This window comes from Seriola aureovittata, chromosome 13 (genome assembly GCF_021018895.1).
Source record: "Seriola aureovittata isolate HTS-2021-v1 ecotype China chromosome 13, ASM2101889v1, whole genome shotgun sequence".
NCBI classification, from domain to species: Eukaryota; Metazoa; Chordata; class Actinopteri; order Carangiformes; family Carangidae; genus Seriola; species Seriola aureovittata.
The window spans coordinates 6932656-6954585 of NC_079376.1; the positions used below are offsets into that span (position 1 = coordinate 6932656).

At 40.9% G+C, this 21930-nt stretch overlaps 2 protein-coding genes across 2 annotated transcripts; one reads left to right on the forward strand and one right to left on the reverse strand.

Annotated features, from left to right (window-relative positions):
- The first annotated feature begins 386 nt into the window (after positions 1-386).
- On the forward strand, positions 387-12069 carry hltf (helicase-like transcription factor). The gene is made up of 25 exons (XM_056392946.1): positions 387-528; positions 1072-1274; positions 1392-1558; positions 1904-2046; positions 2227-2312; positions 2639-2710; positions 3215-3406; positions 3772-3846; positions 3932-3992; positions 4181-4247; positions 4485-4552; positions 4676-4723; positions 4839-4949; positions 5045-5136; positions 5633-5776; positions 5990-6122; positions 6346-6481; positions 7132-7311; positions 7538-7653; positions 8942-9123; positions 9295-9417; positions 9755-9867; positions 10279-10459; positions 10701-10781; positions 11112-12069. Exons 2-25 carry the CDS (start codon positions 1077-1079, stop codon positions 11253-11255), a joined length of 2913 nt encoding a protein of 970 aa, XP_056248921.1. The 5' UTR covers positions 387-528; positions 1072-1076; the 3' UTR covers positions 11256-12069.
- On the reverse strand, positions 11920-21897 carry gyg1a (glycogenin 1a). The gene is made up of 7 exons (XM_056392947.1): positions 21741-21897; positions 19030-19165; positions 18714-18888; positions 18125-18287; positions 16687-16813; positions 15990-16227; positions 11920-14353 (listed from the first exon to the last, which is right to left on the reverse strand). Exons 1-7 carry the CDS (start codon positions 21880-21882, stop codon positions 14174-14176), a joined length of 1161 nt encoding a protein of 386 aa, XP_056248922.1. The 5' UTR covers positions 21883-21897; the 3' UTR covers positions 11920-14173.
- Positions 21898-21930: the final 33 nt, after the last annotated feature.

Genomic DNA, 21930 nt, shown 5'->3' on the forward strand with positions numbered 1-21930 from the left:
AGCTTGCAAAAACTGTTAGCTATCTAAATATACAGGATTCAAATTTTAATGTAACATACATACACCTGTTAATTAACATGTAAGAGTTGCTATAAGTCGTTAAAATAACTGTGTTATGATGATATACACTGGGCTACCAATGAATAAATAAATAAATGAATAAATTAAATTCCTCTGGCTTCTGGCCTAAACTAATTTCATCAAATTTCCGTGGCTCAGTCAGTGAATTACTCAGCCTATAGAGTTACCTGGGTCACATCATTACAGGCCATAGATATTGTATTATTTATAATATTGTTACATTTTAAAAACTATATACACATGACTCAACAAACTATTTGTAATTTGCATCATTATAAAATGACACGAATCAAATCAATTATTTTGAAGATTTCTACCGGATGTTCCACACTAACTGCAGCTTGCTTAACTCCTCCTGATCACACAACAGCAGGGAGGAAAGTAGCTCAAACATCAGAAACGCCAAACAGCTGAAAATCAGACTTTCGTCGAGGGAAAAAAATAATAGTATGAACGAAATGTTAAATACTGACGGATAACGTATTCTGTCTGTAATTGGACACATTATTAGACAAAACAGCGCAGGACTGACTAAGCTAACAACCGTGTAACGTTTACTCAAACCAGCTATTACAAGCTAACGTTAAGATTTATAATTATCAGCATCAGTGTGGCTTTAACTAATGAAATTGTTATCTTGACGGCCATGTAATTAAGTCACAGGTGTAATAGTTAAAGCTGTTCGTCACTTGGCTAGCTGACTTTACTGTTTGGTAATTCCGATGTATTCAAATGTAGGGATACGTTTTATGCTAGTTTCGTGATTCTGCACCTTCGTGTCTCGTGAAACTTTGTGCCTGGTTCAATATTGGCTGTCGTTACAACCTGCAGCTCCAACTCTGTGTGGCCTTAAAAACAGTGTTTATCTTATAAGTTTAAGTTTCTCGCCGCTACCTGTTTCTCAAAACTTACATTCTTCCTCTTGTCTGTTTGTGTGTCTGTTTGTTTGTTTGTTTGTTTGTTTGTTGCATGTCTCTGTGTGTGCTACAGGTGTTATGTTTTCCCGCAGGTGGAGGTTTGGTTGGGACAGGTACAGTGAGGTGGACCTCTTCACAGACCGCCATGAGACCAGTGCAGAGACTCTCTCCCAGGCCATTAGAGCTGCAGCGTCTGAGGAGCCAGACGCAGACGGCAGCGTGCTTTTTGGAGAGCTGCAGGGCACTGTGGTCGGCCTCAGATATTATACAGGAGTGGTAAGGATCAATCAGGGTCACCTCTATTCTTCAGAGGAGGCGAAACAGAACTGCCACGAATTGCCACCTAGTGCAGATATACCCTGAGAAATAATCTGTTTTTGACTCTCTGGACAGGTGAATCAAGGGGAAATGGTTGGTTTAGTACGAGAGCCCCAGAATCCACACGACCGCAATGCAGTGATGGTCGCCAACATTTATGGTAACCAGGTGGGACACATTAAGCGGGAGCTGGCAGCAGCTATGGCCCACGTCATGGACAACAACTTGGCTAAAGTAGAGGGGTGAGTAAATTGTGATTGGTGTGTCAGTGTCCTCGCTGTGCAAGGATATGATTTTTTGCAACATCTTCATTAATATCAGCCTAGAAATCCCACATCAATACCTGACTAACCCTGAACGGACGCTAAAATAGCTGCTTTTGACAACTTCTCCCCTTAAATACCTGTATTGGATTTGATTTTCCAAATCATTGTTTATTTTCATGTACTCCTTTTTCATTTTCATTCATTTCTGTTAAGAGGAACATTGAGTTCTTGTATGCACCATGATTACAGAGGGTTAAAACTGAACATCTGTGAGTTTATGTTTGAGTGTGTGTGTCATTGCTTGTTTCTCTGCTGCGTCAGGGTGGTGTACTCAGGCACGAAAAACAAGTTTACCATGCCTGTGATGCTGTCTTTCTGGGGCAGAGAAGAGAACAAAAGTGCTGTGATTGAATGCATGGCACGTCGCGGTTATAAACTGAACACAGGTGGAGGCAGACCAGCAGGTACACATATACACTCAACTGTCCAACCTCACTTTCATCCTGATGGAAAACCCCTTAGATTGACGCATGTAGCTCACACTGTTGCATTACAAATGTCGGTTTTCAGTTGTCATTAACTTCATTGCTTATTTTGTGTTTGTGGATGTGTGTGTGTGTGTGTCTGCATATGTTTGATTTCAGGTGCAAGTCAAGCATCATATAAAAGTTCAGGGGGAGGTTCATTGCCATCTAAAAAAGGTTTGACCATCCCACTAACTGCAGAGGAGGTAATCTACTCAAATTGAGTTCATATGATATATAATGGTATAGCATGAGGTTTATGCAATATTTTAATGAAATATTTGGCAAACATCTGCAGAGGAGAAATCACATGGCAACATCCTTCTTCTTTCTTAATGTGTCCAATTGTGACAGTACATTTTTGTATTTTAGAGAAGTCATTGTTCATCATTTTTAAATGTATAATTTTCATGCTAAAATTAAATGAAGTGACAATACGTTTGCAGTCATGTTGTAAACATTGTGGAGCAGCCTTAATACAGCTTAAGCTTTATTTATTTTTTACACATATTGTATTTCTTTTCTTTTCCAGCTGAAGAATGCATTTGATAATCTGTTCCAAGGCTTGATGGAGAGCAAAGACGGGGAGAAAGAAGCAGCCCAGGTACAGTACTTCCTTGATCTGTTTGTCTGTCTGCATTTTACATAACTGACTATACATTTGTCTTATTTTGCATTTGTTTCTACTCTCACAATGCGTCAGTCAAAAACTAATGATTTCATCTTGTTTCTTATTGTTTGAATAATATTATTTTTAACCTCAGATTTCTTTATTATTTTCAGTAAATGGAAAACAGTGGCCAATAGTCTCTTTTACAAGAATATTATTTAGAGCCCTGTGTGTTTAGACTCTTTGCTATTGGTCCTCTTTAATGCTGCTGAATTAGAAATTAGATCTTACTCTGCATTTAACAAATTGGAAGTTGCTATGGATAAAAGAATCAGCTAAATGTCTCAAATTTAAATGTAAAATGTATGTTTACAGAAGTAAGAGAAATAATGTCACATGAGGAGACAACCATCCATTATTCTTCTTTTCTGGTTTCCCTTTTTTTTTTTTTTTTTTAATCAGTGTCTTGCATTCATCTCTCTCCCTCTCTCTCTGTAGTCTGTGGGTACTCCTCTCCTGCTTCATCAGAAACAGGCGTTATCCTGGATGTGTGCTCGAGAAAACAAATCTGCATTGCCGCCCTTCTGGGAGAAGAGAGGCGAACTGTACTACAACACCCTCACATGTTTCTCTGCCAAAGAAATACCAGAGAGGGTTCGTGGGGGAATACTGGCAGATGACATGGGACTGGTGAGTGACACACACTGTTACTTGTAAACTGTTAAGAGATGTAATATTATTAGAGTTTTAAAAATATGTGTTTATTGATGAATTACAAGTTAATTCATACATTCACTGATTATGTTATGTTTGGTCAGTCACTGGTTACCGCATAGAGTAGAAAAAATGTGTGTGCAAAACTTTTGTTTGCATCGTTGACAATCAGGCAGGAAACATGAGATGATATGTTGCCTCCAATGAATGAGGAAGGACAAGATTAAGCTGCTCCTGTCAGAGCTGCTTTTTTTCCTACAATTAGCACAAAAACAGACGTCACACTGCTGCTATCCTAGCAGACACGAATCAACACTAAAACCCGTGTTTGTGTTTCTCAGGGAAAAACTCTTACAACCATCGCTCTGATCCTCACCAACTTTCACAACGGGAAGCCACTGCCTGTGGAGAAATGTGTAAGCGTAGCTGTGCTGAATATGTTCTTTTCAATCAGCCAAAGTGACTTGTGGTCAACTGTAATGTTTGTTTACATGTGTGCAGGGGGAGAGGTCTTCCCCCATCAAAGCCAAAAGTAAACTAAAGATGGCTGCCAAACTGGAAGGTACACACAACTTTTAATAAAATTTCTGCTGCAGAGTTGCTGATTTATTTTTTTATTTTTTCTTCATGCTCATTCTTGCTTCAACTCTCTCTCTCTCTCTGTGGCTATACATGAGGGCATTTGCACAAACTTACATGTAAGTAAGTCTAACACTAACAGGAGAGCTGTTGTGGCGTCTTTTTTTTCAGGAAGCAGCAGCGCAGGTGATGGAGTAGGAGTGAGTGGTACAGCAGCTGGTTCCCTATGCTCAGACCCGTAAGTGTGTTTTAAATGAATATGACATGCTGGCTTGATATTGTAACTGATATAGTTTTAATTATAGCTCCATAGCTAATCATACCTGAAGGAAAGAATACACATTTTCTGCACCTGGACATGTTTTCATACAGATCTCCATATATGCTACGTTTGCACACCTGCTCTGTAAACCTAATAATGTTTAGGGCCATCACTTTCTTTTAACATAACCTGATATGTTCCTGTATTCGTCAGTCCCCGGGTGGAGGTGATCTGTGCTGATACACCAGACATAGTGGAGATAACGGGCGAGTCAAAAAAAAGTAAGAACTGACAGTGAAAAGCTACACATTACCTTTCTCAGTTCTAAGTTTTTGTTGGCACTGTGTGGCTTTTGTCTTCTTTCATGGCTGACATACATTTTTACCCAATTTCTCCACCTACAGGTATGAGCCAAGAAAAAATGAAAGCCACTAAGCGAAAGCCCAGTAAAGGTACAACACACCAGCTGTTTGTGTGCTATGATATTTGCGTGTCAAAATTGTTTTAAGTACCAGTTATGATTCTCAATGATCTCAATCATTGTAATCTGTATGCCTAAAATGCAAGGGGCCACCGTGTTGCTGGAGGATCTGGACTTTGCTGCAGCGCTGGGTGGCTCAGCATCAGATACAGCCCCAAAGAAGAAGAAAGCTGCCAAGAAGGCCACTCCCACACCGAGTGAGTTTCAACACTGTGTTTTTTACATGGTGATTTTTTTAAAGAAGGTTTATGCAGTGAAATTGGAGATATGTGTTTATCTTTTCTGTGTGCAGGTGTGGAATCCTCCATCACTGAGAGTGCAGATGAATTATCGGCTAGAACGACTCTCATCATCTGCCCTCTCTCTGTGCTCAGCAACTGGCTGGTAGGAATACAGCCTCACACAAGACATCACACACACAGACACCCAACTCTATCAAAATACAATTTACAGATGAAGCAATTAGTCAATTAATTGATTAGTCGTTAAACACAAAATAATGCGCATCTATTCAGATGTGAGGACTTCATGCTTTTCTTTTTCATAGAGGACAGCAAATAGAAAATATTTGAGTTTGGGATGGATGTTTGAATAAAAAACAGCAAGTTGAACTCGGGCAAGTTCAAAGTATTTTCTAACATTTATACACAACATTATTTATTAGGAAAATAATCAGCAGATTAATTGATAATGAAAATTATCATTAGTTGCAGCTCTAGTGCTGTTACGAGAAAGGCTAGCCTGTAAGCTACTCTTGGTGAAATTGCATACTGTTACAGCAAACAGCCGCATTGTAACACCAGATTGAATGCTGCCTTCGTCATCCCTGGAGTCATTGTGTGTCATCTTTTCTTCCTCTCTCCTTTGTGTGTGCGTTCAGGACCAGTTTGAGCAGCATGTGGATCCCAATGTCAAGCTAAATGTGTATCTGTATTACGGCTCGGAGCGCAACAGGAGCAAGACGTTTTTATCGTCCCAGGATGTGGTGGTCACGACCTACAACGTTCTGTCTGCTGATTTTGGGGTGAGCGAATACAGATTACATGTATGTCAGTGGCTGCGAGGTGAACTGATGTGTTCACACAGAAAAGACACATGGGAGACAAACTTGATATGGTAGTACAGACTGCATTAATTTATTTTGATGAGCACAATTATCCAAAAGCAAAGGGATGTCTTTCCTGCACCTTGACTGTATGTTTTAGTCCATGTCAATACGTGTTTGTTTCTGTTTCAGCATAAGAGTCCGCTCCACGGGATCAACTGGCTGAGGGTCGTGCTGGATGAAGGACACGTCATTAGAAACCCAAACGCACAGATGAGTAAGGCTGTGCTCAACCTGAAAGCTATCCGGCGCTGGATTCTTTCAGGTACACTGTCTTTAAACACACACAAGCATATATGGATTATTGTCATCTCTTTATATAATTGTATTGTGTCCAAATTCTTGTTTTCCAAATGTTGTAACTGACAATTCATTTTAATAAGTTAAACCTTGAAAAAAGCTGTTAGGTACTGGTTATAAACTGTCATTTTGAATACTTTAGTGATATAGTTATGTTTAAGCATATCATCCTTCTTCTACTTCTGCAGGTACTCCTATCCAGAACAGTGTCAAAGACCTGTGGATGCTGCTGGCATTCTTACGACTCAAGCCATTCGACGTGAGAGAGTGGTGGAACAGAGTGATCCAGAGACCCGTTACTCAAGGACACAGGGGCGGTGTGCAGTGAGTGCTCACTGATACACTATTTTACACTGCTGTATGTAGTAATAATACTCCAGAGGGCACCATTCATTTACTGTAAGTAAGCAATGGTACAGTCAGTCTGAGAAAAGTTATTGCTGAGGAACAATCTTATTCCATTCATATTCTAATAAATATGTGTATATACTACATGTTATACAATCATTTTGTTTCCCCTAACTGTAATTTTACTATTGTTTACAACTTCTTGCTGGTTGTTCTTGCTAGTAACAAACAGAATTGGTTTTAAAAGCCAGACTGACTGTGGTGATTGCATACACTTGACATTATTTGGCAACTTTTTGTCAATTTAGATAAAGTAGAAAAGTCAATTTAGATACTTTAAATACACATATCATAGCCCAATGATATGGCCAGCACCTTGGATAATTGCTCGCTGCCATCATCATCTGATTGTGTGTGTACATGGGTGAGAGAGGCAAATCGGGAAGCACACTGAAGAGAAAAGTTCTCCTGTAATTGATTATAGGCCAGGTTGCTATTTTACAGGATAGTTAGATAATCTAACAGACTACAATGAGTTCCCTGTGTAGTATCCTGAGTGAGTTATGAAAGTTTGTCATATTATAATTCTGATCATCAGTCAATGTTAATAAACTGACTGTGTGCAGGAACCTTCAGACCCTAGTGAAGTGCATCACCCTGCGGCGGACCAAGAGCAGTGAGGTGAATGGCCGCCCCCTGGTGTCTCTGCCTGAGAAGACCGTATATGTGGAGCAGGTGGAGCTGAGCCAGCAGGAGAGAGAGGAGTACGAGCTGGCTCGCAATGAAGGAAGAAACACCATCAGCAGGTGTGTGTGTGTGTGTGTGTGTGTGTGTGTGTGTGTGTGTGTGTGTGTGTACATGCATGTGTGTTTGAAGATAGTAATTTTGACAGGTGGCAACTTGCAAGGAGTAATTAGATTAGTATTATATTATTATAGTATTAGCATTTGACAGGACAAATACTATTGATACTGTTGAATGTTATAACAATTTTCCATTGTTTTATATGAATGTGTGTGTGTGTGTGTGTAGATATGTAGCAGAAGGGACGGTGCTGAGGAATTATGCTGATGTGTTGGCCATCCTGATGAGGCTTCGACAGCACTGCTGCCACCCTGATCTGCTGGCAAAGACGTCCTCAGATTTAGGTAAAACCTGCAGTCTGATAAGATAATGATGTGATTCAGGAGAGCAAAGCTTCTGAACTCACTTGATATAACACCTAGAGATTTCTAATAATGATTTATTTGTTTGCTTGACACGGTGTGTTTTTAAAAAAGGAAAAAAACAATTGCTTCTACTCAGGTAGTCCTAGTTTGCCTTGTTTAAGGTCTAGCACACCCACACAGGTGTTTTCAATGTTTTGGCTTAATTAGACTTCTCTTCAGGTTAAAGTTGGCTGAAGAATTTGCTGAGATCACAGCTGGTTATGAAGCACATTGACCATCTGCCATTTGCAGAAATTAAGTGCCTTCATTTCAAAGGTGAAGTTCACCAAAATAAAAACAAAAACAAGTTCAGCTGCGCTGCCGATGTTGAGCCCAAACACCCCACCATGAATAACAAGTACAGCCCAGCCAGACATAAAGCTATAAGTTGCCTTATTCCATCTGTATACCAAAATGAACAGGTGACTTTACTAAGAGCGTTTCCTCCACACACCCACAGTCCTTAGAGCAGATGTAATCAGCCAGAATAATTGAAAACACCTGTGTAGATGTTGCATCGGTGGGTGGGGGCTTTCATTTGTATCTGATGACAAGAAAACCACAGGTGTAATGAATAATATTAACGATGGGTCAACTGCATTTAAGTTTACAGGGCCCTGGTTCTCTGTATGATGTTTGCTTGCTTGATTTACTTCCACACCTCATTGGAAAGGAGGCATCTTTAATGCTATAATTGCACTGTGTTTTCCTGTTATTCTTATTATTCTGTCAGTAGCATGCTGTAGCACTTTTTTCATTCATTACTCATTAAAAACAATAGAAATGAATAGAAATATTGTTGCTATTTCTGCTTCATTTCAACAATATTCTTTGACAGAATTCGGGGACAGATTGATCATTTGGTAATTTGATCCTCCTCTGCACCTGTATCATTATGGTCCCCATACAAGATTCACTTTAGCTTTTCAGTGTGATTTGTGCATTTGAAACTTGGACAATAACTTCATTATGAGCTTACAACATAATACATCACATCTTGAAAAGATTCAAATATTGTCACCTGATGCACATCAAGCTTTTGGGGCTGATTCCAATTACTGTAACACTGTTATACTGTTCATTTAAGCTGTGTGTTCTTGTGTAAATATTTAGTTCCTCTGTCTTAATACAGGTTTCAGAAAGATTTCTCTCCTCTGACTTCATTTGCTTACATATATGTTTGTATCAAAGATTTCTTTCCCACTCCGTGCCCTCCCTTTGTCTGTAGGTGCTGCAGCGACGCCTGCAGAGCTGCGAGAGCGTCTGATAGAGAAGCTGCGGTTAGTGTTGGCCAGCGGCTCTGATGAGGAATGCTCTGTGTGTCTGGACTCCGTCCGTCTCCCTGTCATTACCCACTGCGCCCACGTTTACTGCCGGCCCTGCATCGCCCAGGTCATCAGCTCTGAGCATGTATGTATGCTGCCCTCAGCAGAGAGGGGTTTGTACTTTTGTCATCATTTGATTTAACTCAAAAAGTACATTTTTACTACCATATAATCAGTTATTTAGCTGTTAATCTTTTCCCTATTTTGTGTGTGTGTGTGTGTGTGTGTGTGTGTGTGTGTGTGTGTGTGTGTGTAGGAGAAGGCGCGCTGCCCTCTCTGTCGAAGTGAGATCAAGACCAGTGAGCTGGTGGAGTTTCCACAGGAGGAAATGGAGGAAGAGAAAAGCACAAATTCCGAGAGGTGGAGGACAAGCTCAAAGGTACACTGTACATAATGAGGGTGCAAGGTTAACAGGAGTTAAACCTTTAACATTCTGTATGTGACAAAATATTGTTACCATTTTTAAGTTTTACATATTAGTGCAGAAAATTATTAATCATTTTAATTAATTTTATATTTTATTTGCTTGTTGGTCTAATTTTGCAGCTTATAACATGATCAGTATCAGCAGGAACAATCAAAGTTTTCTGAAAAATGAAGTCTTCAACGGAAAATTAAATGCTTAAATACAAAAGGCAACGATGGGAAATGGACTTGTATGCTACCATGTGAGAGTGGTGTCGTCCGTCCTTTGACGTTTGTTTGTGTTTCCGCAGGTGCAGGCGCTGATGGGAAACCTGCTCAGGCTGCGAGGTGAAGACAGCACCATCAAGTGTTTGGTCGTCTCTCAGTTTACACGTTTCCTCACCAAACTGGAGACTCCACTCAAGTAGGACACACACACACACACACACACACACACACACACACACACACACACACACACAGTGAGTGCAGGGAGGATAGTGTAGTTGTAGGGTGAAGATAACACGAAGGTCACACAAGTAGCAAAAGAGTGCAGAATTAAACATTTCTCTCACATTTCCCTGTTTTTGATAATAACATCAACAATGAAATTAACTATAACCTGTACGACGAAGGAGTTCCACACAGGGGATAGTGGCCCACTAAAGTGGTGATTAGAGATGGATGAAAGAAATGGAGTAAACTGCACTAACAGAACTTCACATTATCTATTACAACAGATTTTGTAATAGCATTCAGTGTGATCTGCTCTTGAGTAGAAGATTTTTTCTAAATTCCATTTTCATTTTCATTTGTTTTCCTTGTTGTGCACCAGAGAGCATGGCTTCGGTTTTGTGCGTTTGGACGGCACCATGAGCCAAAAGAGGAGGTCCCAGGTGATCCAGGAGTTTCAGAGCTCCGCAGCCGACAGCCCCACAATCATGCTGCTGTCACTCAAAGCTGGAGGGGTGGGGCTTAACTTGACCGCTGCCTCTCGTGTTTTCCTTATGGACCCTGTAAGTATTTATTTTGGCGAGGAACCGAGCACATTTGCACATACAGCCACACTTAAGACTCAGTTTATAGTTTTTCAGATAGTGTATATTTAAATGTTTTTTGGGTTAAGGTTAATTTTACATTTATATTACATTTAAATTGAATGTTATTTTGAATCTATTGATAAATTTTGATTGATTTTTGTTCGAGGTGAGATCATAAGTGTGTGTTCTTAAGCTTAACTATATGAATGGGTTTTAGGCATGGAACCCGGCTACTGAGGAGCAGTGTATTGACCGCTGCCACCGTCTGGGCCAGAAGAGGAACGTCGTCGTCATCAAGGTCAGAAAACTGGGCCTCTGTGTGCTCCTGTTGTATTGGGGTCTGCAGTGAAAGCTTGGTGGATTTCTTGATGGTGGCAAGGCATCACATTTTTCGCAGCATGTTCTATAGTTTTTATTTTACATTGTGAAGACTGAACAGCTGTTTGTACTGTATGTATGTATCTCAAATTCCTGCTCAGGTATGTGACGATTGGAATGATTTCTTATTTCAAAATGTCTTTAAAATATCCATCAGTTTTAGACTAGAGAGAGGTACATTAGAAAGATCACTGACTTGAATATTTTGTTTGTTTGTGTATGTTTATTTTGTGTGCGTCTGTTGCTGCAGTTCATTGTGAAGAACTCAGTCGAGGAGAACATGGTGAAGATCCAGAGGCAGAAGCAGGACTTGGTGGAGAAGGCGTTCGGCTCCACAGGCACCGACAGGAAAACCTCTCGCATTGATGACATTAAAGCTCTGATGGAGCTGTAATTGGCCAGGAATAATGTGTTAACATGAAAACAACACAAACATTGTGTTGTACTCTTAACTTCGGAGTCAGACACTTCACATCTGAAGTGTAGCAGAGAGTTTTTGCACACAGTTGTTGATGTTTTGTTCATATTTTGAAAGGTTTAATTTTTTTTATAGCTGGTCAGTAGCATTTTAAGTTCTGTTTTATTTCTGCTTTTATTTAATGATTGTTTTGATACATTTACAAGACGCACCACTTGGCAATCTTTAATTTCATTCAGTTGTGATATACCACTCGTTTGTCTTGATCCGAGCTGTGCTGAGGCATGGAGTTGGCCGATACAGATTTTGTACGGGATGAGGAAATAAATACCAACCTGCTGTTGCATAAAGAAATGCAGACTACCGATACTGTACCTGTATTTAACCACAGCAGCTTTCAGAGATTATGTGTGACATTCAAGGTGAAAATGATATGTGTTGGTTGTACTTACTTAAAAGGGAAGATTTTCTGCTTGTACTCTACTTGTACTGTTATATGTTGTAAACTGAATATCTTTTGAGTTTTGGATTGTTGGTTGCACAAAACAAGACATTTAAATATATTATCTGGGGCTGTTGCTATAACTTGTTACAGTCATACAATCAAAATGAAACAAATGAAGTAAGGTTGGATGAAAAATGTTTTTAACCAGGTCTTTATTAGCGCTTTAACAGGGATGGACAGTTAACAGCTAGGAAACAGGTCTACATTATGCTCCACTTCCACCATCATGCTGTTCAGGATTTAGCAAACAAGATTAATAAAATCACATGTGGACTTTTCGCTCAACCTTGTCGGCTTCTTGTAGGAAAGTGTATGATGGAGTAAGGATTGTATTTTAGTTATTGTTAGGCATTGTAGATTGTAGTTTAAGAGCACACAAGCTGGAGTGAAGTAAAGGAGGTATTGGCAACAGGAAAGGAGAGGCACGACAAAGTTAAGTTTGTTGTGCTACTAGCAGCAGTTACAGTAAATTAGGTTTTGTAAACAGTGAGCGGCAATAAGGCAGCTGGTAATACTACAAACGGGAAGTGATGAAACCCAGTACATGGCACAAAGAGACACTGATGTGGGTCTGGCAGGGACGTAACATGCAGGGCACATATGCAGATGACAGATGTCTGGGGGGGAAGTGCACTAGTGTTTAATCCCGCACAAATACACACAAAACTGACGACATCACTTTAGGATGTGGGTGGAAGAACTTCAGTACTGACCCACGTTTTAACTCTGTGCCATGCAAATACAACACAACAGGCCTAGCCTTAATACAATACAAGTCACAGGGAGCTGGTGAGTGTCAGAGGCACGGATAGGGAGGTTAATCTATGTACTCTGGTGAGGTGAACACTCTCAAGATTAAAGTGAGATTGTCGTAGCTGGCTGAGAAGGAGAGCATGGACTGCGAGAGGGAGGTGAGCCAGTTGCTGCATATTTAGTTTAAAGTGATTTAGGTAGAAAGGTTTATTGCAGGACAGGTGTTGTGGTAAAATCCAGAAACAACTTTTTAAACTTATTGATTTCCCTTCAGCCGCCACAGGGTTGGCCCGCCATTTTTTCAGTTTCTGTTGTTGCTGAAATTTTCCACAGGTTAGGAAGACTCGGGACTATGTCTCCATCTCCATCAGATGCACAAGAACACTTAAAAAGGAATAGTTAGACATTTTGGGAACACGCTTATTCGCTCTGCTGTCAAGAGTTGGCTGAGAGGATAAGATATATGAAGCTACCACCTGCAGTTTAGCATGAAAGACTGGAAACAGCAAAAATTCCACTTACCAGCACCTCTGAAGCTCACTAATTAACAAATTGTATGTGCCTTGTTTAATCCATACAAAAACCAAAGTGTGGAAGTTAAAATTCACTGTTAAAGTGTTTATGTACCAGACTATTTCTTGGCCTGGAGCAGTCGCTAGGTTCAGAGGGAGTTGCTGCGCCTGGATAAGAAATAATCCAGTATATATATTGTAATTTATAGACTTTCGTTTTTGTATAAATTAAACAAAGTACAACCTGTTAATTAGTGAAGTTCAGCGGGGCTAGTAGGTGGACATATTGTAACCTCAGCACTCCATACTTTACTTTGTGCTTCAGCCCCGTAGCGCTGCACAGTTTGTTTTTTATCTCAGCTGTGAATTATATCGTCAAAGATATTTTCAGGAACTCACACGTTTACTGTTCTCCCAGACTTATAAAATGTTTGCCCGGGTCAAAACCAACATTTAAATGCTACATTTATACCCACAGCCTCTGTCTATCATAGCCCGACAGCTCAGCACAGAACATGTGCAGAGCTGAGCGGCTTTGTCATTGTAAATACGTTTGGATATAAACACCAGTTTTGCCCTGGGTAAACATTTTATCACTCTGAGCAGATAGTAAACATCTGTGAGATTACATAAATCTGTTTGAAGATGTAACCCACAGCTGGATTAAAAAACACATGTAACATGGTTTTCACATGGAGCACTATGAGACCAAATCACAGAGTAATGTGCACAGTCTGAGGTTGCAGGTTTTGAGAGGTTTAATTTGGGGCAAGCTGTTCTCCCCTGCTTCCTGTCTTTATGCTAAGCTAAGCTTCATATTTACCATACAGACGTGTGTGGTATCGATCTTCTTATCTAATTCTCTGCAAGAAAACAAATGAGCACATTTCCCAAAATATCAAGAATGAATGGTATGAGTGCATGGGAATTGTGTCAAACTTATACTCTCTGTCATTTACACACATGACAGGATGCAGAGTATGAGGCTGAAAGTTGCACAGAGGCCTTCATTCAGTCACCCGCTCATCAAGCCTCTGTGATTGGCTGAGCGGTGGTTAAATCTCCCACCCACACAGAGCTTCAGACGGTGCTCCCTCTGTCTGTGGAGCTCGCTCGCCTGACTGCTACTTGAGGAAGGAGTCAAGCTTTCGCTCGATGTTGGCGAAGGAGTCATCACCCATGTAGTCGATCTGGCCCGCTTCCCAGCGCTGCTTCCTCTCCTCTGATGAAACCTTCTGAGGAGGAGGAGGAGGAGGAGGAGCTGAGTGCGAAGGCTGCTCTCCCACATCCTCATGAAGCTTACCCTGTGTGACAGACACAGAGAGAGAGAGAGAATGAATGAATCACTTGATAAAACCGCAGCAATACTTTATAAGGACTGGTTTCCCCAAGTTCAGCCATGCTTGGCTTTCCCTCAGCTGGAATTTCCTCACAGGGGAATTGGCTCTTTTCTGCCCTCCACACAATCAGGTTAATGCAGAGTCAAAGTGCAACAAGACGTTTAGCAACACACTTGCAGCAGATAAGAGTTGAGTTCGTCTCTGGGCTTCCTCCAGTGGATGTGCACTAAAGACCCCCCCTCCCCCACATGCATTAAGACATAAAAATACTCTGCTTTGAGTATTACTCTGTGTCTGATTAATACATCTACTCATTCTCTCTCACTGACAAATACAGAATCTATGAATCTATTTAAAATTTTAATTGCTGGACATATGTCTCCAACTTCACAATAAAGTCCATGCTCAGTGTGTATGAACGGAGGATTCCAATGTCCACGTTACACGTGTGGAAGCGGCACATCGGATCACGGCAAAGCCCCAAACTAGTCGTAGTGATCTCACAAAAACACACTCGTATGCCCACGTCTTAAACTCTGAGTTCAAAGGACTTTAAAACTCAACTTCATAAATTCTGACACAAAAATGAACAAAACCTTCCTCTTACAAATGAAAAATTAGAATTCATAAGCAATTGAAACGCAGTTACTGTTATGGTTTCAGCAGCTTGTCCACATCTTTAAGATTAGCTAATGTCAACAAACTTTAGATAGATATGGCTGTGTAAGATAAATGGGTAAGTTCACTGATTTCCGCTCAGTTCTCAGTTCTGACTCAAGAAAACTTTGGGAAATGAAGAGAAATTCATTGTGCAATTGCCACTCTTGGTCACATTGATGGCATAGTGTCTAATAAAATAATAAATCTGGATCTACATCTAGATCACTATGATTATCTTTTGAAAAATAGTCCTGAATTTCAAAGTTTTCTTGGTGAACAGATAGTCTCAGCCAGTGGAGTCAGGGACTCGTCTGTAAAAACTTATCAGTGTGACACAATATGGCACAGCTTCAGGCAACTGGGCAAAGCTGCAAGTGCTGGCAGCTATCCTTTAGTTTGAATTAACTCACAGCTATTTCACTGCAGTGCTGTTACGACAGACAGTGTGGCAACTTCCTGCAACTCTGTTAATTGCTGAACAGTTGTTGCCGGCCTGGCACCCTGCGCATTTCATTGAAGACAGCGAGCTATTCAAGAAGTCAGGGCACTGCCGAGAGGACTGACAATACCGGCAGCAACAAACATGACTTTTGGCAACAGACCGGTGCTGAGGAATGTGGAACCAATCAGCTTTTACTTTGAAACTGTGATGATTAAAGCTAGGCGGCGTTTTGTATCTGGAGCTTAAAGCTTCAGTATGCCGCACTTTCACAGCTTGGTAACTCCACACCATGATAGATTTCCACACATGGCAGAGAAAGCAGAGTTCACCTAGTGATTAGAGGTTTCGACACAGTCAGGACACAATGATTATGCAACGTTGCTACAACAGATAAACACACACATATTCACAGCCATTCTCATTTATGTTTCAACATGTGCATGCCCACCACGGCCACACCTAAAACCAAACACTCTTCTTTCCCACACTCTGACGTACGTTCTCGCTCGCCTCTACGAAGCCGCTGTTGAACGGCGTGTCCCCGTAGGCCTGCTGCAGCAAAGGCACCACGGATTTGGCGTACACCTGCCACCACATGAGCAGGTAGTCCGGGTGTAGGTGGCAAGTGTCAGAAGACAGGGAGTGACCTTTGACCTGGCCCTTCTCAGCGTCATAGGAGCAGTGCCATGGCTTCGACTGGCCCAGGAAATGCACCACCTTCGCGTCATGGCCGTACCTGTCCAAAAAAAAAAAAAAAAAAAAAGTAGGTGACAGGACGGTGAGATGACAAAAAGGAATGTAAGAGACAAAGGAGGAAGCAGGGAGGGATTGAGAGACAGGCTAAGACCTGAAACCCCCCTCTTGTGGTCTTTAAGAAATATTTCTCAAGAAGATTCATTTCAGAAATATTTTGTGAAGATATCGTTCATGATGCAAGTAGTAGTACAGTAGCTCCTGTGTTTTGAGACAGGCTTTGTCAGAATGTGTGTTGTGCCTGCTTTAAATTTCTTGTAATTCGACACACACGCACACACACACGCGCACACGCACAACATTTGAACTGACCTTGGACAAGCTCTAACACTCAAATGCACTAAAGTCAAGTTGTTCAGGGAAAGCTACAGAATCAAGGCAATAGGACGACTAAACATGAATATGTGTGTATGTGTGTGTGTGCATGTGTGTGTGCACTCACTGTTTGAAAGCTGGCAGGTAGGAGTAGATGGCGATACTGCTGAGGTTGTAGATGAAGGGAAGGTGTTTAGAAATATCCGCCGTCGCCCAGGTGTTAAAGAAACTATTGAGAACCCCCTGATCTCCACCTACACACACACACACAGACACACACACACACACACACACACACACACACACACACAAATAAATATTCTCATAATCATTTCTGGTTAAAGTAAAGCAAGAATAATAGACTGCTAGGAGTTCTGGTTTGGCATGTTGAAGTTCACAAACATTTACCTTATATAACCTCTCTCCTCTGGCTGCTGAAACCCAGCTGGACACACTACAGTACATACCCGAATGGTCGACACGTACACACACATACACACACACACACATACACATTCTGAACGTTCCCACAGACTGTGTCCTTTCTTACATGTAAAAATAGAAGGTGAAAAGCGGTGTTGACAGTGCTGTGAGAGGATGCTGCATACAGTGAGCTTACAAACGGTGAAATCACTAACAGATGGCAGACAGGGGGCAGGGGGTGAGCTGGCAGGGTGACAACAGAGTTAGACCACATCAGGGTTAAGATTAGGACATGTCCATCTATATATGAGTTTACATGCAAGATATTAATCTCATTTTTTAGCGACAAACTTCAGTTCATTTTTTTTGGTCTTTGATCCCGTGCTGTATTTGGTTCTTGTTCACACTGTCCTATCACAAACAGAGTACAATCTGTAAACTGTTTATTCAAATAAACTCTCTCCAGCCTGTCACCATGCACAGTTAACAGTGGCTTTAGTGAGGTAAGATGAACTTTTCCTTTTTTAGTGTTCTGACGAAATGCCAACCAACACAGCTGAGTATTTACACCAACACAGCTGAGGGTTGTTCTCATGCCCATAAAATGCTGACTCCAAAGATACCGTATGGAATCCGTTCAGGTTTTCACTCAAAACACCGACAAAAGGCATTTAGCCCCGCAGCACGGCTCTGAGAATAGCAGTGTCGCTCAAATTGAAATATCTCAACATTCACTGGACGGATCACTGTGAAATTTTATACAGACATTCATGATCTCCAGAGGATAAATTCTGATGACTTTGATGATCCCATGACTTTTCATCTAGTTCCACCATCAGGTCAATAAAGGTATTCTCATCACCCTGAGCTGTACTTAACTTCAAATGTATGTTCCTCCTCCTGAAACCTCAGTTTGAGGTCAGACACTGCGCTCATGTCATTCAACACTTTGTGTAATTAGTCAGTAAAGAAACAAATCATCAGCCCTCATTTTAAACATTCATTTTTCTAAATAATTACTGGCGATCAGATATCAGCATCTGTGTCTTTAAGCTTACAAAACATTGCATTTTGGTTCATCACTTCCTCTAGTGTTTTTCAGATTGTGCAAAAACTAAGAGAGCACAAGGTTCGCGTCTCACCGTCAAAGCTGCCGTTTTCCCCGCAGAACGTCAGCAACTTCTCGTGCGTCTCATTGGACGGTGTGAAGACGAAAACCCCGGAGTTGAAACAATCCGGCCAACCGGGATCTGGTGCCGCAGAAAGCTCCTCCCTCTCAAAGAGTTCATCTATATTTGACAGCACCTGAATGCATTAAAGAAAAAAAAGTTATTAATTCCTCAAATATATAAAAAGGTTTCCTTTATAAATATTTCCACTGTTGTAATTTGCGGAAAAATGCACGAATCTGATTTCAAGTGTTTAAACTCAATTTCATCTATTGTGCAGCTGAAATATTGTGGATGCAGGATTTTTGGTCTAAAAGCTACAATAGGTCATGTTCAGGTCTTAATTACAATTAACGAAATGCTGGTTTTGGAAGTGTCCACCCTTTACTCTGTCTTCTCTCATTTTTCATGCAGAAATCAACAGGACTGTTTGATACTGTGACCAAAGGAGCTGCAACAGCAAAAACAAAACTCTTAATAATGAGGTGATTTTTAAAACTTTTTTTATTTTTTTTTTTATTTTTTTAAATTGTTTTCTTTGTTATCAGGTTCCGTATCTCACCAGTGTGTCTGCGTCCATGAACACACACTTGCTGTAGTGTGTGAGAGTCCAGCAGTGCAGTTTGGTGAATGTTACTCCCAGGTCCGGACGCTTCATCAGGGCCAGATGAGCCGCATCGCCCGAGTCCACCACGTCCACCACGCACACCTCGTCGAAAATGGAGCGCAATACATCCCTACAGCACACACACATTTATGTGAGTGTCTAAGGTGGATACAATATGTGTGTATTGAGGGGAAAGAGAGAGAGGAAGAGCAAAAATAATGGCTAAAGAGAGGACATTTTTTTCCACCCAGTGTCACCCATGTGGTGTTACCTGCAAGCTTCTGCAACATGAGGTCCGATGAGTGCAACCAGCTTCTTGGTTGTGTTGTGGTTTCGTAACGACTGGCCAAGAACCATCGCTCCCTTGGCGTAGTTGTCATTTGTTGCCAATGTCACAAAAGCTTGGTCTGCTCAGAGAAACACACACACACACGCTCATCAGCCATGTGACCGCTTGCACAAATGTTATATCTGAATTTCGGAGGGTTGTGATGAAACTGACAGAAACTACGGGCCCACAACAGCCTCATTTCTACTAAAGAACCCAGTGAAAACAACAAACGTTTCAGTCATTTGGCCTTTCTGCCCATAATGCCCACAATGTGAATGGTTTATAAAAGCATCAAAACCAATAAATTACACAATGAACTCTTTGTAACCAAGCGTTTGAAACTTTGATGCATATTGCTGCTGACAGCAATAATCACTTCATAAGTTGGCAGAACAACAGCAGGGACTGAGAGTGTAAAAGAAAACTTTATCTATAAGATCTCCTGGTATTTCACCAACTCTACTGCACACTGCTTTTGTTGTAAGATTTGCTTCCTGTACTACAGTGTGAAGTAATGGATGACTTATTAATCATGCTGATGATTAGGATAAACAAATCAATACCAGTTATGTAAATATACAATTTTCTCAATTTTCTTTTACCTACATAAAATACTGTCCATGCTACTCACATGTAGCTGTTTCAGCCTTTTTTGAACATTTATATTTATACTTGTTATTAAAGTGAGTAAACCATACTTGGATAAAAATAGTAATAATGTAGAATGCAGTGCACTTTCCACCACAAACCTGTCGATCAACCCACTGGTGCCGCTGTCTTTGAATTTGACAGCAAGCTACATTAAAATCAATGCGCCTTTTTTCCATTTTTCCACCATAACAAACATCAATCAAACCCCTCACACCCACTGTCCCGTCCCGTCCAGTTCATCTGCAGGTCTGCTGTGTGAAGTTCAGTGTGATGAGTCCCCTCATGCAACATTAACAACAGCAAGGGCAACACACTGTGTTGCTGCTTGAGTGAAAATAGGCCCAGAGCCAGCAGATATTATTCACCCAGCTGAATGTGTGTGTTGTAGTATGTTGTCGGGGGCTTCTGGGAAACCTGATCCATGTGGAAGTGTTGTAGTGGTTGCTAGGGTCTGATTCAACGAACTATAAAACGACTATCAAAAGGGTGTGAGGCCTGTGTCGCCTACAGGGCCATACAGGAAGCATGTGTTTTGTTCCCACAGAGTTATCTGTGGCTACGTGAAACCTTGTGACTTATGGACCTCTGAGTCTACCGTGATTAAAAAATTATGAGCACAGATATTAACGCTAACACATTATAGGAAACCAGTTTAAATGTATATATTAAAAAGTATATAGTGATGATGTAATGTGGAGTGAGTGCAATGATTTCAAAATAAAATGGAGTGAATTCAGTTCATGACTAATCTATACTGGGGAAATATACACTTACATATATTCTGATATCAAAATTGTTGTATGGATGTAAAATGCAGAGAGATAACATAAGATAGTGTACCTATTCTAAACTACATCAAAAACATAAGCATTGTTTCTTATATGTAATCACATATAATTATGATGCTTGATATGGTTACTTTTTAAAATCTCTCTCTTATTTTCTAAGCACCATGTTAATAGTAATACAGTGTAAAAGGTGTGACACTATGACCCTTTTATAGCGTTAGAAAAAAAACCGTCAAGGCCACACGCTGTAGCGCACGTCCACACATGAAAGCAACTGCGTCAAGTTCATCAAAGAGCCTGCATTAAACCCAGGAAGTTAATAATGTCTTCTCTCAAAACAAAATGCACATGACCTACCTAAAAAGTTTAACCAAAGAACTGTTCACAATGGTTCACAACACTGGTCCAAACTTTTTTTTGTGGAAACAGCCACAAAGACAACCTAAGTTTTAGATATTTGGAGTATGTTCAAATTCTGATTTATGTACTTTTTTAATAATTGTGCACAAAATCATAATGAACTGAACAGCTGCAATGAAAAAGAGGCAGATGTTTGTAACACGTGGGTACACAGGACTGTATTAACCCTCTAAGGAGCCCCGGAAAACTATGGTCCCTTATTGATCCTTGTGGTTGTCCTCTCGCCTCTGCATTACCTGTGTGCCTTAATATGGCTGCATCTAGCAGTTATTTTCATTATCAATTATTATTGTCATTGCCACTTATTTTCTCTATAATCATTTCGTCTCAACAGAGTAAAATTACCATCCCATAATAATCCCAAACTGTTGCATTTTTCTGCACTAAATCTTCTTAAAATATTCTTCTCTTCAACGTTTTTTTGTGTTTCTCAACACTTGTTGCGTTTAACACGGTTTTACTTTGAAAGTTATAACCGGATGTGCTCTTTTTGTTTATCGCGAGCTTTACTGTGGTCCAAACCGCTGGAGCAAACCGTCAACTCAAACACATCAAAACCTATAAAAACGACCACAGCAAAAAATGTAAAAACGTTTCAGTCTAATCGCCTCATCTCTGTCCATGTGAGAGCAGCTGTCAGTGTTGCAGCTCGTGTTTTCAGAACCTCTTAATAATTTCGCGATATTCTGGGAGATGAGGACCGTTCGCGCAGCCCCGGTCCGGTCCGCGGTGGCCGTGTTCCGGTGTCAGTGCCGCGGCTGCGAGTGTCGGCGGAGCCCCGGCGTGTCTTACCCGACATGGTGCGCTGAGGAGAGTCAACCCGGGGGTCGGGGGTCGTGATGGGGAAGGCGCAGGGCTTGCACTGCGAAGGGCAAAGACGCAGCAGCTGCGAGCAGTCCAACACAGGAATTAAGCCCCACATTTTCCGGGTCATGTGACCAGTGACAGCTGACACGCCCCCTACGTTTTCTCTCTCTCGCTC

Excerpts from the sequence above, each read along its gene's own strand:
- hltf (XM_056392946.1), top strand. The coding sequence starts at position 1,077 with ATGTTTTCCCGCAGGTGGAGGTTTGGTTGGGACAGGTACAGTGAGGTG. Across the intron at positions 2,313-2,638 it reads TCCCACTAACTGCAGAGGAG|CTGAAGAATGCATTTGATAA; the intron begins GTAATCTACTCA and ends TTTCTTTTCCAG. Across the intron at positions 6,123-6,345 it reads CCGGCGCTGGATTCTTTCAG|GTACTCCTATCCAGAACAGT; the intron begins GTACACTGTCTT and ends CTACTTCTGCAG.
- gyg1a (XM_056392947.1), bottom strand. The coding sequence starts at position 21,882 with ATGACCCGGAAAATGTGGGGCTTAATTCCTGTGTTGGACTGCTCGCAG. Across the intron at positions 19,166-21,740 it reads TCCTCAGCGCACCATGTCGG|ACCAAGCTTTTGTGACATTG; the intron begins GTAAGACACGCC and ends TTCTCTGAGCAG. Across the intron at positions 16,228-16,686 it reads TACCTGCCAGCTTTCAAACA|GTACGGCCATGACGCGAAGG; the intron begins GTGAGTGCACAC and ends TTTTTTGGACAG.